Raw genomic sequence first — 16,195 nt, 5'->3', positions numbered from 1 at the left:
TAAAATATCCCTGAATTTTAGCTGGTGCGGCTTATAGTCCGGTGCGGTTTATAGTCCGGAAATTACGGTATTTACAGTGTGGTAACTTGTTATAGAAATTTTTTTATAATAAAAGTGTTCTAAAACATATTTACAGTATGTACACTTGTACCTTGTTATAAAAATTGTTATAATAATAAAAGTTGTTCTAAAAACATATTTACAGTATGTGTTGAGAATTCTCCATGTTATTTATGTTATTGAGCCGTGCTTTGATTTGAAGGTGCTTTATTTTGAAGGCCGTTTTTAGGGGATATCACTTCCTGTTTCACGTTCGTGTATATACAGTATGTCGGTTACTTTTACAGCAGTCATTGACGATGTAAGTGGGTCTCCTAACAAGAAAAATGAACGATCACGTGTCTAACCTTTAGGACAATGTAGTATTGCTCCAAATGTTCATTTACATTCCTTTAGAGGTCCATTTTCGTGTGTTAGCACGATTGCGAATTAGCATATTTCCGCTAACTCGTTAGCCTGCCCAGTACTTCTTGTTAACTCTTGTTAGCTCCAGCTAAGTGGCCTAGTGGTAGTGTCCACCCTGAGACTGGAAGGTTGTGGGTTCAAACCCCGGCCGGGTCATACCAAAGACTATAAAAATGGGACCCATTGCCTCCCTGCTTGGCACTCAGCATTAAGGGTTGGAATTGGGGGATTAGATCACCAAAGGATTCCCGAGCGCGGCACCGTTGCTGCTCACTGCTCCCCTCTCCCCCAGGGGATGGATCAAAATCACACGGGGATGGGTTAAATGCAGAGGACAAATTTCACCACACCCAGATGTGTGTGTGACGATCATTAGGACTTTAACTTAACGTGTTACACGCACACACGTATAATATTTATATTTTCAGTATAAATATCAATATATCAATATCGATTAATTTACATTCCTTTAGAGGTCCGTTTTAGCACGATCGCGAATTAGCATCTTTCCGCTAACTCGTTAGCCTGCCCAGTACTTCTTGTCAACATGTTACACGCACACATATATAATATTTACATTTTCAATATTTATACAAACTTTTCTGTATGTTATTTATACTATTAATGTATTATTTACATGTTTGAAACAATTACCGTTTTTTTCCGTGTATAATGCGCCCCCATGTATAATACGCACCCTAAAAATGGCATGTTGATGCTGGAAAAAAGCCTGTACCCATGTATAATACATGACTGTTACCCAATTTCTTTTTTTTTTTTTTTTTTTTTTTTTAAGTCCCAATGATCGTCACACACGCAGGGAGGCAATGGGTCCCATTTTTATAGTCTTTGGTATGGTCTTAACTAGGCTGGATGTATTTTTTTTTGTTGCCGTTGATTTCTCCGACTGCCCATAAAGGCACCACCGCGATCAGATGAAAAGAGAGGAAAGTGACGTGCGGACATGTGAAAAAGGCGGCTCTGTATGGGAGAGACGTTGAAGAGGAATAAAAACACCCTTGGAAACCAAAACTTGCCCCTCGTCGTGACTCGGAGCCGCAACAAATGTTTCGGATTTGTGTAGGGTACATTGTGACAGCAAACGAGCAGGTGATCGAGCAAGCGTCTGATACGAGAGCATTGCGTTCGTATGGAGCGTGTTTGAAGTGAACAGCAGAGACGAAAGGAACAAGGCAAAGTGTTGTGAAATAAAACATTACCTGTAATACGCATTTTGTTATTTGCTGATTGTATTAAACTATCACATTCATTGTCAGTCAAGAAGAGAAGAGGACTATTATCCCTTCTTTGACGAAATGACCAGAGCACAGTACAAACACACTATTGTCGGTCAGTCCTGTTGTTGGTTTTGTTGTACCATGATTTTCTTAAAAAAAAAAAAAAAAAAAAAAATTTAAAAATTAAAATAAATTTGTACCCATGTATAATGCGCACCCCAGATTTTAGGACAATAAATTAGTCAAATTTTGCGCATTATACACGGAAAAAAACGGTACTTAATGTTCTAATAATAAAATATGTACTTAAATGGTTTCATATACATTATTGACACAAAAAATGTACAGATGAGAGGTTGACCCTACTTCGCGGATTTCACTTTTCGCGGGTGGGATTTGGAACCAATTATCCGCGATAAACGAGGGATTACTGTCATACATTAACTATAAATTAAAGGTTAGTTAAAACAAACATGATGTTACTTTAAATGTTTTGCACTTAATTTGTACATCCTTTATTTCCTACCACTATATGGCACATCCAGCAGATTGTGTTTGCACAATCTGGACCACAGTCATGTTTTTTTTTCAATACTTTCAAGAAAAAGACAATTCAAGCAATTTTCTCTTGTATTTAAGATTGTAAGAGGATAGCAGCACCTGGATACTAGTGTGAATGGAATGGGTCAAAATACATGACGGATGGTAAAAATACGTAGCGACATTTTTTGATTTGGGGACAAAAAGAACCATTGTTGGAATCTACTCCCTAGTGGGGAGTGCACCAGTCGCATTCCTTGGCATAAAGTTAACACCACCTATGCCCAAATTACTCAATGGGTGATCGTTTTTCTTCTGATTAAGGAAGGTATTCACACCAACACAATAAAAAAACACTCAAAAAGTGAGTTGAATTTGATCCGATCTGTTATGATTGAGTCTCTGGGTTCAGGAAAGTGTACAGCGCCGGACCGCTTTTTCTACCCAGCCGAAGCTCGTGCCCGCGCGCGGAGTCAAAAAGCCGGTGCTCTACTCCTGCAGTCCACACACTTATGAAGTAGCCTGCCAATGTTACAATTCTAAAAATAGGAGAGGAAGGTGGCAGCTGATCGTGTATGCTAACTTGAGGTGGTGTCATCCAGCAGTACAAAATCACTCTCACAGAAAAACTGGCTTCTTGACTTCAATATGTTATCTGCAATGTTAAATTGAGTAATTCACTGACCAACTCAATCTGAAGAGCATCTCTGTAGCTGCCAAACAAAGCTGCTTGACTCTTGAGGAAGGCACGGGCCACACCATCACCTGGTGTTGTTGAAAACTTCCTCAGCCGACTTTTTAGAGATGAAACCTAATGGAACAACAGTGGAACAAAAAATAAATACATCAAATTTATGTGATCATCATCAGCTACTAAAATAGTTACATTCACATTTTCTACTCTAAGGTACACAGTGGAATGTTTTAAACAAACTCAACTAAAGCTTCTGATTAAGAGTGAGTGGAGATTAATTTTCTATTGGAATTTTACTATAATAATTTTAAAAACCTGATTAGTTAATAGTTTTTAGTCTTCTATTTTTTTCCTACCTAATTAATATTCAGTATCATGAGAAGCTACTATAATACTACTATGACGATGACTATCACTGCGACTGCTGCTTCTACAACTATTACTACTATTACTCCTACTACTGCTTCTATTACTACTTTGACTGCTTCTCTACTACTTCTACGACGACTACCATTTCTACTGCTGCGTCGACTACTACTACTACTGTTTCTACTACTACTACAACCGCTATTACTACCGTATTTTCCACATCATATGGTGCACTTAAAAGCCTTTTGTGTGGACCGAAGTTGTTTTGTGTGGCTTCCGTAATATACAGGCGTAATATGTAGACCCGATGAACCAATCAGAGGACATTACGTTTTACGTCGATCGGGGCAAAAAACAATCAGAGGACTGTACGTAACACGTCGAGTACGTACCTCTGCCGCCATTGATAAAAAAATACTATCGTTTGTGCAAAGCAAGCAGCATTAGGACCCTCTAAAATGGTATCGACATGCTTATGAGGCACAACTCAAACTTTCTGAAAAACCGGGATCGTTGACAAGGAGAAACGTGACGAGACAATGACGAGAGGGAATGTGGCATGTTTAACGGCGAACTTGTCCAACTGTTTAATTCGGATACAGAAGATGAGGACTTTGATTAATTTGCCTATGAAAATTGATTAACAATAATGTGAGTACAATAAAAGTACAATTGAACTCATACAACCTCAACTCACTCACGTGTTGTTTCCATGACTTTTCTTTTTTTTACCGCAAGTCATGACATGCATGCGCCCTATAATGCCGTCTGTGGATTAAGTGCAGAAGAGCCTTTTAACCCGAAGCGCCTTATAGTGTGGAAAATACGGTGCTCCTAGTAATACTACTTGTGTTACTACCACCACTACCACGACTACTACTTCTACAATCAACTGAATTTACCACAGGTGCACTCCCATTAAGCTCTAAGAACCTCTCAAGGCTGATTAGTATAAACATGATGCAGTTAAGCGTATGTGATTTCTTTCTATATTTTTTCTTTTCAATAATTGTGTGAGGTTTTAAAAAATTAATGTCATCAGTATGGGGTGTTGTGTGTAGATTTCTGAGGGTAAAAATTAATTTATTCCATTCTGGAATAAAACTATAACAAACATGTATTTGAACAAAATGTAATATGTAAACCATATTGTATTATCTGTAAAATGCATGTGTCTAAACGAGGCAGGGACTGGTGAGGTGGTGTGTAATATCAGCGAGCCTGTGACCAGTACTCCTGAGACTGTGGATATTCCCACGCGTATTACGGGAAATAAGTGTCCAATCCAAACCTATACAAATTGCTTCACAAACATGAATAAATAAACTTCTTAGAAAGACAGTCTAAACCTTGTGACAAGAGATTGTTTCATGTCTTGTGTGCCTAAGCATGGGACCATTTTGTTCATCAAAATGGGTGCGGGATGACAGAATATAAAAGAAAACATCTACAACTGCGATTGCTCCTCACCACATCATGGGGTAGGCATTGAAGATCATTATAGGGTGTTTGAAGGGTGTTTGTGTCCACATTCAGGATCACGACATCTTCCATAGCCATTCCAAGAACTTTCTAAATACAATAATTAAATATAGTTAGAAGAAAATCAAGATACGAGTTGTACAAATAAGAATCTAAACAAAATATAAAGAATATAAAAAAGTGTACGTGTGTGTGTGTGCGCCTTTTGTTTTTCTACTTTTTTAATTAACCCTTTACCTTTTCAACTCTCACTAACTTCCATGGCTTCAATCAATCAATTTGAACAATTTTAGATTGGTTTCCTCTGCTGTCCACTCGACTGGGACAAGCTTTACTGACTGACTAATGATCTTCTCTTAGCTATGGACTCCGACACCTCATCAATACCATTATTATTTGATTTTAGTGCTACCTTCGACACTGCCCATCACAACATAAAAGCTGTTCTTTTAGATCGTCTTTAAATGAGTTTAGTACAGTTAGTTAGGTCATTCTCAGACGAGCTTCCATAGTAGAAGCTATACATTGCTAATAATGACTGTGGGGCGCAGCTCCTCACAGCATCCCCAATCCAACCCTTAATGCTGAGTGTCAAGCAGGGAGGTATCGGGTTCCATTTTATAGTCTTTTGGTATGACTCAGCCGGGGATCGAACACACGACCTTCCAGTCTCAGGGCGGACACTCATACCACAAGGCCACTGAGCTGGTCAAACAGTAATCCCTCGCTACATCGTGGTTTGTTTATCGCAGTTTCAGTACATCGCGGATTTTTTTTCCAAATTTGAAAAAAAAAAAAAAAAAAGTCAAAACAAAACTTGTAATTGAGGAGTTATGGCACAAACCTTGCCCACGCGCCAGCAGAAGGCAAGGAGTGCCCACACAATTGCAGTGTGTACACCTTTTTTTATAAAAAAAAAATTATAATAAGAGTTCCAAAAACATATTTACGGTGTTGTACCTTGTTATAGAAAAATTGTTATAATAGAGTTTAAAAACATATTTACAGTATGTACACTTGTACCTTATTATAAAAAAATTATAATAATAAAAGTTGTTCTAAAAACATATTTACAGTATGTGTTACGAATTCTCCATGTTATTTATTTTATTCAGCCGCGCTTTGATTTGAGGTAGGGTGATTTATTTTGAAGGCCGTTTTCAGGCGATATCACTTCCTGTTTTACGTTCGTGTACATATGTCTGTTACAGTGGTATAGGAGTCATTGACGATGTAAGTGGGTCTCCTAACAAGAGAAATGAACGATCACGTGTTTAACCTATAGGACAATGTAGTATTGCTCCAAATGTTCGTTTACATTCCTTTAGAGGTCCGTTTTCGCGTGTTAGCACGATCGCGAATTAGCATCTTTCCGCTAACTCGTTAGCCTGCCCAGTACTTCTTGTCAACATGTTACACGCACACACGTATTTTTACATTTTCAATATTTATACAAAAATTTCTGCATGCTATTTATACTAGTAATGTATTATTTACATGTTTGAAACAATTATTTAATGTTCTAATAATATGCACTTAAATGGTTTCATATACATTTATTGACACAAAAAATAAACAGATAAAAAAAATGTACAGATGAGGTGACCATACTTCGCGAATTTCACTTATTGCGGGTGGTTTTTGGAACCAATTATCCGCGATAAACGAGGGATTACTGTAATGTCACATGTCGTCTCCCGGCGGGATCGGCACTGTTCATCGGGTGACATTATATGTAAATATAACATTAGCTTTCATTGTTCTGCGAAATATACCCAATTATATATGCCGTGGAGTTGCTGTAATCTTGAGGCATGTCTTGATGAAATTAAACAATGGATGAACACGAGGATCTCACAAAAAAAATCTATTATTTTTAACTTTGTTACTGGTTTATTGTTTTTCAAATATGTTATATTCTTTTTTATTTGTTTGATTTGTAAGTACAGCACTTTGTTTCAGTTGTAGTTGTTTCTAAAATGTGTAATGAGTTATCTTGAGAAAATAGCAATTTTAGAATATAAAATGAATACAACTAAACGCAATAGTTTCTGCGAGCAAATCACTTACCTCCATCAGGCTGGAATGCACTCCAATGAGGTAGGGCATTGGAGCACTGAAAAGAAAATCATGTGATGCCTCAAAATTCAATGTATCTTTTTGGTTAGGTTTAATGAATCTTAGCATGAAAGATAAAGATAAGTTAAAGCAACAAATCTGTTACTGATCACTAATTAGCAGTTGAAGAAAAGAGAAAATGTATTAACGCTATTTCCAGTGAGATAATGCATTTTTTTGCCATTGCTATCCACCTTATTCCTACACCCCATGAACTTTGGCATGAATTAGGTGTGTGACTTCCGGTTACATAAAAATGTGCAGGTCCACTTTCTATGACAGTTGCAGACAATGTGGGAACATCAGTTGTTGCAGCTTGTATGCAGTTCATCGACATCTCATTCTGAACGGTACCCAGAATGACAGTGTGGTGGCGATCATAGCGTGGTTCTTGTCACACACTTGTGAGGAGTAACGACAAAGGACATTCGACAACGCTGCAGAGCTGAACAGCCCACGTAACGACGATCCATTAAGATATTAGGACACATTTCATGGAAAATCGACTTGTTCTGCTTTTAAAATAATTTTCTTGTCTATTTGGAGTCTCCAGGAGTGTAGAAAAGTTAAAGTTAAAGTCCCAATGATCGTCACACACCTGGGTGTGGTGAAATTTGTCCTCTGCATTTAACCCATCCCCGCGTGATTTTAATCCATCCCCTGGGGGAGAGGGGAGCAGTGAGCAGCAGCGGTGCCGCGCTCGGGAATCATTTGGTGATCTAACCCCCCAATTCCAACCCTTAATGCTGAGTGCCAAGCAGGGAGGCAATGGGTCCCATTTTTATAGTCTTTGGTATGACCCGGCCGGGGTTTGAACCCACAACCTTCCAGTCTCAGGGCGGACACTCTACCACTAGGCCACTGAGCTGGTTAAAGTTAAAGTCCCAATGATCGTCACACACACACCTGGGTGTGGTGAAATTTGTCCTCTGCATTTAACCCATCACCGTGTGATTTTAATCCATCCCCTGGGGGAGAGGGGAGCAGTGAGCAGCAGCGGTGCCGCGCTTGGGAATCAGTTGGTGATCTAACCCCCCAATTCCAACCCTTAATGCTGAGTGCCAAGCAGGGAGGCAATGGGTCCCATTTTCATAGTCTTTGGTATGACCCGGCCGGGGTTTGAACCCACAACCTTCCAGTCTCAGGGCGGACACTCTACCACGAGGCCACTGAGCTGTAGGTGTAATCTATCCCTCCAGGTGCTGCAGAGATACTTTTATGATCTGTTTGGAGGGCTATATTTTACTCCGTTCAGATTTCTCCATTTTCTATAACTTTTTTATCTATTACATCACATCCGTTGGGGCAGGACAAACCAAACAAGGTGTTGCCAGACGGAAATCAGAGTAATAAACATGGCGGATTCGCAAATCCGCCATGTTTATTACGAATCCACCATGTCTTATTACTCGGAGAGACTTTTGTAGTCCAAATAACTCAAGGATGTCAAATTGGCGAGATCAAAATGTTCCGTTGTTGGATGCATCAATCCACACAAACCATCCCCCAACATCAGAACCTCAAAGAAGTGTCTGGTCAAATTTCGTTTTTCAAGCAGTGTTCCCACTTCTGTGGGCAAAGTCCTGCTTGTTCAAGGAGTGTTTCAGAAATCTTTTGTCAGTATAGAGAAGGATTCGCCGAAAGACTTTGTGTTAGGAAAATGTATATATATATATTATCATGCGTTCTCTAATCGATGCTTTACCGCAATATTACTGCAATATATGCTTGCTGTTTGGCCTTGCTGTTTTTATGATGTACCACAGAAGAGAGAGGTTACAGCTGGGTCCGACAGGTCGCAGCGGACAACTCAGCAAAATGAAGACATCTACCAAGACAGTTCCTTTTAACAAAGACCCTTTTGATCTGATCAACAACATGCCTCATCGCTATCTCGCACCCCCCAATGAACCTGCAAGTGATCACTCATGTTTCCTGATTTCATCACAGACACAAAGAATGGTTGCTGATCACTCATACTCCTCATCACACTGTTCCTTTTTTAATATGTAACACCTTGTGATTTTTCTGCTTACGAGACAAAGCCCACGTGCTTTCCCCCTCCCCTTTAGGGGCTTTATCTCATTTTGTGGGTAGGGCCAATCCAAATAAAAAGCGCAGGAGTGCGTACAGATATTTAGTGTAGTGAGATTGTTGTAAGCGATCTGTACTGCACTCCTCGCGAGAAAAGAACTAATATTCCGTCTCACTTGTGGTTTGTTTGCTGATGCTTTTCTCTTAATAGTTATTCAGTCAGTGAATTAAAGCTGACAGAAATTGGGGGCTCGTCCGGGATCTCGACACACCTGGCGGTTCCAGCGGACTCTTCGACGCAGGCGAAAATCCTCGGCCGAGGTAAACAAAAGCCCTTTGACGGGACTGTCTCGATCAGTCCGACTGGACACCGGGAGGGTTGACGAGATCTTCCGAGGAGGAGAATCAGCAGACCGTGAGTAGGAATATTAATTCTACTAAAAAAGAATGAATGAGCTGTGACAAGAGGTCACTTAATAGCGGTGACGAGGTCACTTAAAACGAGCAGTGACAAGAAGTCACTTAAAGACCTTGGGAATTCTAGACCCTGTCAAGTGCAATTAGAAACAGTTAAATTCCGCAGGGGCGGTGTGGAGCCCCCTAACTTTTTACGTTAGTTAAATTCCGCAGCAGGAGTGCGGGCTCCTCTGTTATTCCTAAAAAACGCGCGTGGTGTGATTGTGTATGGTTTGACTGAGAGTGATCTCATTTGAGCGCTCCTCTATATAAACACACAGGATTGTAAACAGTGGCTTTGTGTGGATGCAGAGGCAAGAACTCTCCGCTCCCTTCGGGGAGGTGAAAGGAGACTTACCACACATCGAATTTTTAACCACTGTCCTGTGAATAAAGTTGGTTTTAGGACACTGTAGGTGCCATTCAAACTACCAACTCCAAAATTTAGAAAAATAAACCATGGGAAACTTAAATAGTAAGCGAAAGTCCCTACCCCGACATGAACTAAAATGCAAAGATTGGAAAATAAATGGAAAAGAATTACAAATAGCTTTTAAAAGTAAAATAAAGAATAAATCTGACAAGTAAGACGAGCAAAAAGGTGTTCTTAGTGGGATCTATGTGGTCTTATACGTATGTTGTGCGTCATCCTTTTGTGTTGGTGTGTGTGTGTGTGTGTGTGTGTGTGTGTGTGTGCGTGTGCGCGCAGAGGATCCTCATGAATGAGTGTGTGTATGTGTGCGCGAGTGAGATGTGTGTCCTATGGAAGACATCAGTAATGGAGAATGTTCAGGAAGCTGTTTAGGAATAATAGGAAAATTGAGAAGTAGGCGATAATGTGTTTAAGTTGGTTGGAGAAATTGAGATGAGCAGTGTGTGGCAGAAAGTGACTAGAACGGTGGCTTGATAGGACGAGAATAAGAGACAGCAAATGTTGTGTAGAAGACAGTGAAAGATGTCGAATGTGAACATGACGAAGGGCGCAACAGCAAAGCTGGCCTGCCCTTTGAGAGGGCAGGACTGATAAGCGTGCCTGCGATTGCGCGTAGTCGCGGGGCGGGGCTGTGCGCTTGGGCCTTTGCTATGCTCGTGTGGGCGGTGGGCCGGCATCATGGTTGTTGCAGGAAATGGCCAGCCTGTGACCAATCAACATTGATGCTGCGCCCCCCCCCCCTCGCACGAGGGGTGCTATGGCTGCGGGCGAAGCAGGGAAAGTGTGAGTTTCTCAATGTCTGAATATTTGAAGCAGGGTGATGCTTAAGGAAGATGTGACAATATTTGCTTGAAGGATAAAAGGCACTGATGAGAAAAAAGTATAACCAAAACGTCAGAACAGAGGATGACGTTTGCGCAGCGTTGTTTGTTGGTATTGTTTGTGAGCTGTGTCTCTGCTGTTTTTGTGTTGTCTGTGTGCTGTCAGTGTTATGTGTTAAAATTGGCTAATGTAGGTGGAATTTGGAAGACTGTAGTCTATCTGATTTGCACCACAAAACAGAAGCAATTTTGTAAAAATAAGAAGAAAAGAAAGGCAAGCAATTTTTTTGTGGGCAGAAACTGGTCCACACTGCATTAATGCCTAGCCCTGATGAAACAAAATTTGAGAGATGGAAAGAACTTGCTTTCTGGAATTGGATGAAGCAAAATTATTAAATAACATTTCAAAGCTATATTTAGAAGAAATAGTCGATTGGTTGTGTCAAGACTACACAAGTTTTTACATTTGAGAATAAGAGAATGATTGAGTTAGTTAAAGTTAAGAAACGACAACAATTGACTATTATATTAATTTACTGGCGGTTATTTTGTTGGTTTTTATCTTTTATTTTGATTGGTTTAACACCTTAGGGGAGGAAAGATTAGGATGTGGAACACCGGTTGAGACAACCGGTTACACATGCAGAACGTGTGCACTGGGACACATTTTAAAAGGTGTGTCAAATTAAATGATGATGAAATCATGTGACAATGTCTAATCATTTGCTAGCTGAGTCGCTCCCCTTTCGGGGAAGCCATCCATTTACTTGCTAAGCTAGTTGTGGAAGCAGTAGCTATATGCACGTGCGCAGTGCACACACACGAGACTGATAAGGTGTCAAGGGGTAACAAGCTTGCAGATAGAACCGCAAAACTGCAGCGCAGAAGACAGTTCAAATTGTACATACACAAGAAGCAGATTAAGTTACTGACACATTTTTAAAGATGTAAAGCGACAAAGTCCATAGACTGAAATTCAATTATGGACGAAAAGAGGGGCAAGGGTGGAGAATGGTATCTATAAATGACCAGAAGACTGACCTATCCTACAAAAAACCTATATAAATGGGCAGCAATATTGAGCCATGGTGTGTGTCACATGGCTCAAGAGGAGGGATAGTGGGGCAGTTCATTCAGCTTTATACAACATGTGGATTTGATTCATATTCAAAACATTTTCAAAACAAAATGTTTTTGTAGAGTTTGTTTAACATGTGCTAAACACAATCCACAGGGTTATACTGGCTGGTCATAATAGATACATTCTCAAAATGGTTTGAATTGGCTTCAACAAAAACACTGAATGCCTTAACAGTGGCAAAAAAAAGTTATGTAAAGAAATAATACCGAGATATGGGATTTCAGAAATTAATTCTCATGACAGGACTGGTATAAAGTGTGAAAATGTGCATGGAAAAAACTGGAAGATCATGGACAAAATGTTTAGACCTGGTCAAACTGTTCATAAATATTACAATTACTGTGGGTTTAACCCCGTATGAAAAATTGTTTGGGCGACAATATAGATTACCATGTTTTAAAACCAAGTGGGATACTAAGGATGATTCAAATTTGGCATTTACATTTTATATTTATAATTAATATTTTAAAGGCAAAAAGAACAAAGCACGTTCTCATTAAGAGCATTGAAAACGAAACACTGGTGTTCTTCCAACGGGGAAGGGCCACATTGAATATTGATAATTACATCAACTGCCATTAAAATAGCAGAAAGGTCAGTTGAGGTGGTCCTAGCAAATTACAAAAGGGTAATTTCTTTTGAGGTAACGTTCAATCGGAAAAAGTGACCCAAAGGAAGCCTTACCTCTTAGAGAAATGCCGGGAACAAGAAAATGGAACAATGACGTTATTGCATGTAAGGTGGCTATCTTTGTTGCCATTTTGTTAACTTCAGCAATATGGTATTTGTGGGAACTAAGTCATAATGAGTAGGGGAGAGATGAGTGAACAACTTATATTGATCACTCCCAAAAAACAATGCTGCATTGTAGCAATTTAAAAAGATCAATTTGACCTTAGCAGGATGATCTGCTGTGTCGGATCTGGACTGCCATGAAAATATGATGTTTATATGTGTACTTTGTCAACAACCGCTGTAGATGTTAAAGAATGGGATGATTATATCTAAAATTAATGTGGATATTTTGTTTCAGGTTCCTGAAAAACGAAACAATTGATTGCTAATGGCAAAACAAGCTGTAAAGATATAATATCCATTGAAAAAAGAAAAAGAAGCCATTGCTTTCAGAGAATGTAGTCAAGCTAAATTGTATATGTATCAACATGCCAAGATCTGGGAAAAAGCTGGAAAAACAAACAAACAAAATGTCTTTAAATTTGAGAGGCGACGATGATCTGACTGAAATTGATGCAATCAGAGTCCCCAGAGGAGTTCCTGATTAATAAGAATTAATTGACCAAATTGTAGCAGGATGGGAGTCTTCCATTTGCTGGTGGTGTACGATGAACAAGAACGTCGACATGATAAATTACAACCATTGCAACATGCAGAAATTGGGCAAAGGACACAAGCGGGACTTGAGGCAGTGCACGAACAGCTAGCCACGCCTTCCCTAATGTCACACCAGAACCGCAATGCTCTTGTTATGTTGTTGTCTGAGAAAGGAAGGGTCTGCGCAATGTTCAGGGAACAATGCCGCACCTTCATCCAGAATGACACTGCCCCTGATGGGAGCCTGACGAAGGCGATTGCAAGCTTGCAATCCCTCAAAACGAGGATGAAAGAGCACAACAAGTGGATGACTGCTTTTGGGAAGTATAAAGCCCTTGTGTCCTCAATTACTGCTATACTCACCTTGTGTGGTTGTTGTTGTATTCCATGTCTCCGTGCTCTGTTTAATCGTCTCATCACTACAGCAATATCGCCCATGGAAGACAAGATGGCCGGGGTATGCCTAATGTCTGAACGCCAGCATGTTGATGATAACGATGATGATGATGGAATTTTTGCACTTGGGTTTACAGACTTCTTCCCAGATCTGGGTGTTTCCGAATGATAATATCGCAACGTTTATCCTTTCTTGGAGTAAACTTATTTGTGCTCATACTTGTGATCCTACGGCTGAAAATATTTTTGAAGTGGCCGCTTTTAGGTGATAAGATGGTCTCTGAGAACTTATGATAAACAGGAGGGAATTGTTAGGAAAATGTATATATATATATTATCATGCGTTCTCTAATCGATGCTTTACCGCAATATTACTGCAATATATGCTTGCTGTTTGGCCTTGCTGTTTTTATGATGTAACACAGAAGAGAGAGGTTACAGCTGGGTCCGACAGGTCGCAGCGGACAACTCAGCAAAATGAAGACATCTACCAAGACAGTTCCTTTTAACAAAGACCCTTTTGATCTGATCAACAACATGCCTCATCGCTATCTCGCACCCCCCAATGAACCTGCAAGTGATCACTCATGTTTCCTGATTTCATCACAGACACAAAGAATGGTTGCTGATCACTCATACTCCTCATCACACTGTTCCTTTTTTAATATGTAACACCTTGTGATTTTTCTGCTTACGAGACAAAGCCCACGTGCTTTCCCCCTCCCCTTTAGGGGCTTTATCTCATTTTGTGGGTAGGGCCAATCCAAATAAAAAGCGCAGGAGTGCGTACAGATATTTAGTGTAGTGAGATTGTTGTAAGCGATCTGTACTGCACTCCTCGCGAGAAAAGAACTAATATTCCGTCTCACTTGTGGTTTGTTTGCTGATGCTTTTCTCTTAATAGTTATTCAGTCAGTGAATTAAACCTGACACTTTGTTTCATTAATGGTTCAGTTCCTTCAATCTATGGAAACGACGGTCACAGTAAAGCGGTAAGCTTGAGATGACACAAAAATAATAAACTGTGTTTTACTTTGTCTATTCACTCGTTTTCATAGCATTAGCGTCAGTCTTTCTGCTGATTTTGGAGCCGTGCGCTCTGTTTTCACTTGTGGGTGTATTTTGAGTAGTTGTATCAGATGAATTGCATCAAAGGTGCTGTATAGTTCTTGGGGAACACAATAATGTAGTAAATGCATTCGTTAGCTTCTAGCTAGCGCTAGCATTAGCTTACTTCGTAGCTTGACTGCAGTGCTTGTTTACAAGACGTCCATAGCATTAGTGTCAGTCTTTCTGCTGATTTTGGAGCTGTGCACTCTACGTTTTCACTTCTTGTGGGTATATTTTGAGTAGTTGTATCTGATGAATTGCATCGAAGGTGCTGTATTATTCTTGGGGAACACAATAATATAGTAAATGCATTTGTTACCTTCTCACTAGCGCTAGCATTTGCTTACTTCGTAGCTTGACTGCAGTGCTTACTTACAAGACGTTCATAAATATTGTGAGGGGATTTATTTTATTACGTGTTATGTATGGTGTATAGACAGGTCTTCTGCCGTTGATATCTTTTGATTAAGCAAAAGGTTTGCGGCGCAAGGCTACCTCGGCTAAAAAAATTACAAATATGTCGACCGGAAAGGGAGGTGCACATCTTGCGACCTGAGGGGTGTGAAGTATCTCATTTGTATTTAAAGAGACCACACCAAAATGGCTTGCTCTGAGCCGCACCTCAGAAGAAGTACAAAAGAGGGACCTGTGATGGTATCAAAACGAGGAATTCAGACAAAAGCGTTACTGTTCCACTTTATATGTATAGACCACAACTAAATGAGTAAAACATAAAACGGTAGAATTTATTAGCGTGATACGTGGGCTTTAAGGGTAGCTCCGAGGGCAGCTGACCACACTTTTCCTTTCATCGGGCGCAACGAGCATTGCTCGCTCGTCCGAGAATGGGCCTACTTTAGTAGTATTTGAGAAAACATTTAAATACCACTTCTTGATAATGTAGCAGGGTAGGAGTATGACAAAAGACACCATTAACAAGAACTACCTACATGTTTGACTACCTTCCCAACTCTGTCGCTTCAGACGTAAGGAAATGGACAATCACAATGGGGTGTATCAGTACCTAAACCATAATAAAGTAGGTCGCATTTTGTTAAAAGAGGTTGGACATTCTTATTTAGCTTAAAGCAGACGAAGAACCCAGCCAAACCTAATACAATGCCGGGCATTTCATGTAAATCTATAATTCGCATGATAAAACTACGTTCAATCATCAAAATTTAGGTGAATATCTATCCAAATGTCAACTTCAACCACTCGCTCAAATATGAGAACAATGGGCCAATTTTGAGTGTTATTAGCATGATATGTTCTCTGCCAGAGACAGCTTGCTGCAGCTTACTGACAAAAAACCTTACTGTCCATTAAGTCCAAAATATTCACCAATCCTTCTAATAATTTTAGAGGTTGAAAAATATGAAAGGGTCATGTCACCTGCATAGTTATAGTTCTTTACTAATGATGATGAAATGGTTGATGATTCCACTGTCTCCATCACTGGGGAGGCTACGCCTCACCAGTGCCTCTTCCCCTAAAGCAGTGGTTCTTAATCTTGTTGGAGGTACCGAACCCCACCAGTTTCATATGCGCATTCACCGAACCCCT

General features: G+C 39.9%; 1 protein-coding gene and 1 long non-coding RNA gene across 7 annotated transcripts in view; one reads left to right on the top strand and one right to left on the bottom strand.

Moving 5' to 3' along the window:
* The window catches only part of LOC119131444, a 546,859-nt gene that overhangs the window by 395,459 nt on the left and 135,205 nt on the right, over positions 1-16,195 (top strand). The window lies entirely within an intron of this gene.
* The window catches only part of LOC119131388 (DENN domain-containing protein 1A-like), a 116,154-nt gene that overhangs the window by 40,647 nt on the left and 59,312 nt on the right, over positions 1-16,195 (bottom strand). For 5 of the 6 annotated variants that reach the window (XM_037265795.1, XM_037265797.1, XM_037265799.1 and 2 more), the window contains 3 exons: positions 6,859-6,904; positions 4,777-4,878; positions 2,899-3,054 (listed from right to left, as the gene is read on the bottom strand). In XM_037265795.1, coding sequence (XP_037121690.1) covers positions 2,899-3,054; positions 4,777-4,878; positions 6,859-6,904 — 304 coding nt within the window. The remainder of the gene's footprint in view (positions 1-2,898; positions 3,055-4,776; positions 4,879-6,858; positions 6,905-16,195) is intronic. The other variant, XM_037265796.1, reaches the window with a different exon arrangement.

Source organism: Syngnathus acus, chromosome 12 (assembly GCF_901709675.1).
Source record: "Syngnathus acus chromosome 12, fSynAcu1.2, whole genome shotgun sequence".
Classification (NCBI taxonomy): domain Eukaryota; kingdom Metazoa; phylum Chordata; class Actinopteri; order Syngnathiformes; family Syngnathidae; genus Syngnathus; species Syngnathus acus.
Note: the sequence above shows the minus strand (reverse complement) of the source record. Positions and strands in the feature narration are given on the sequence as shown.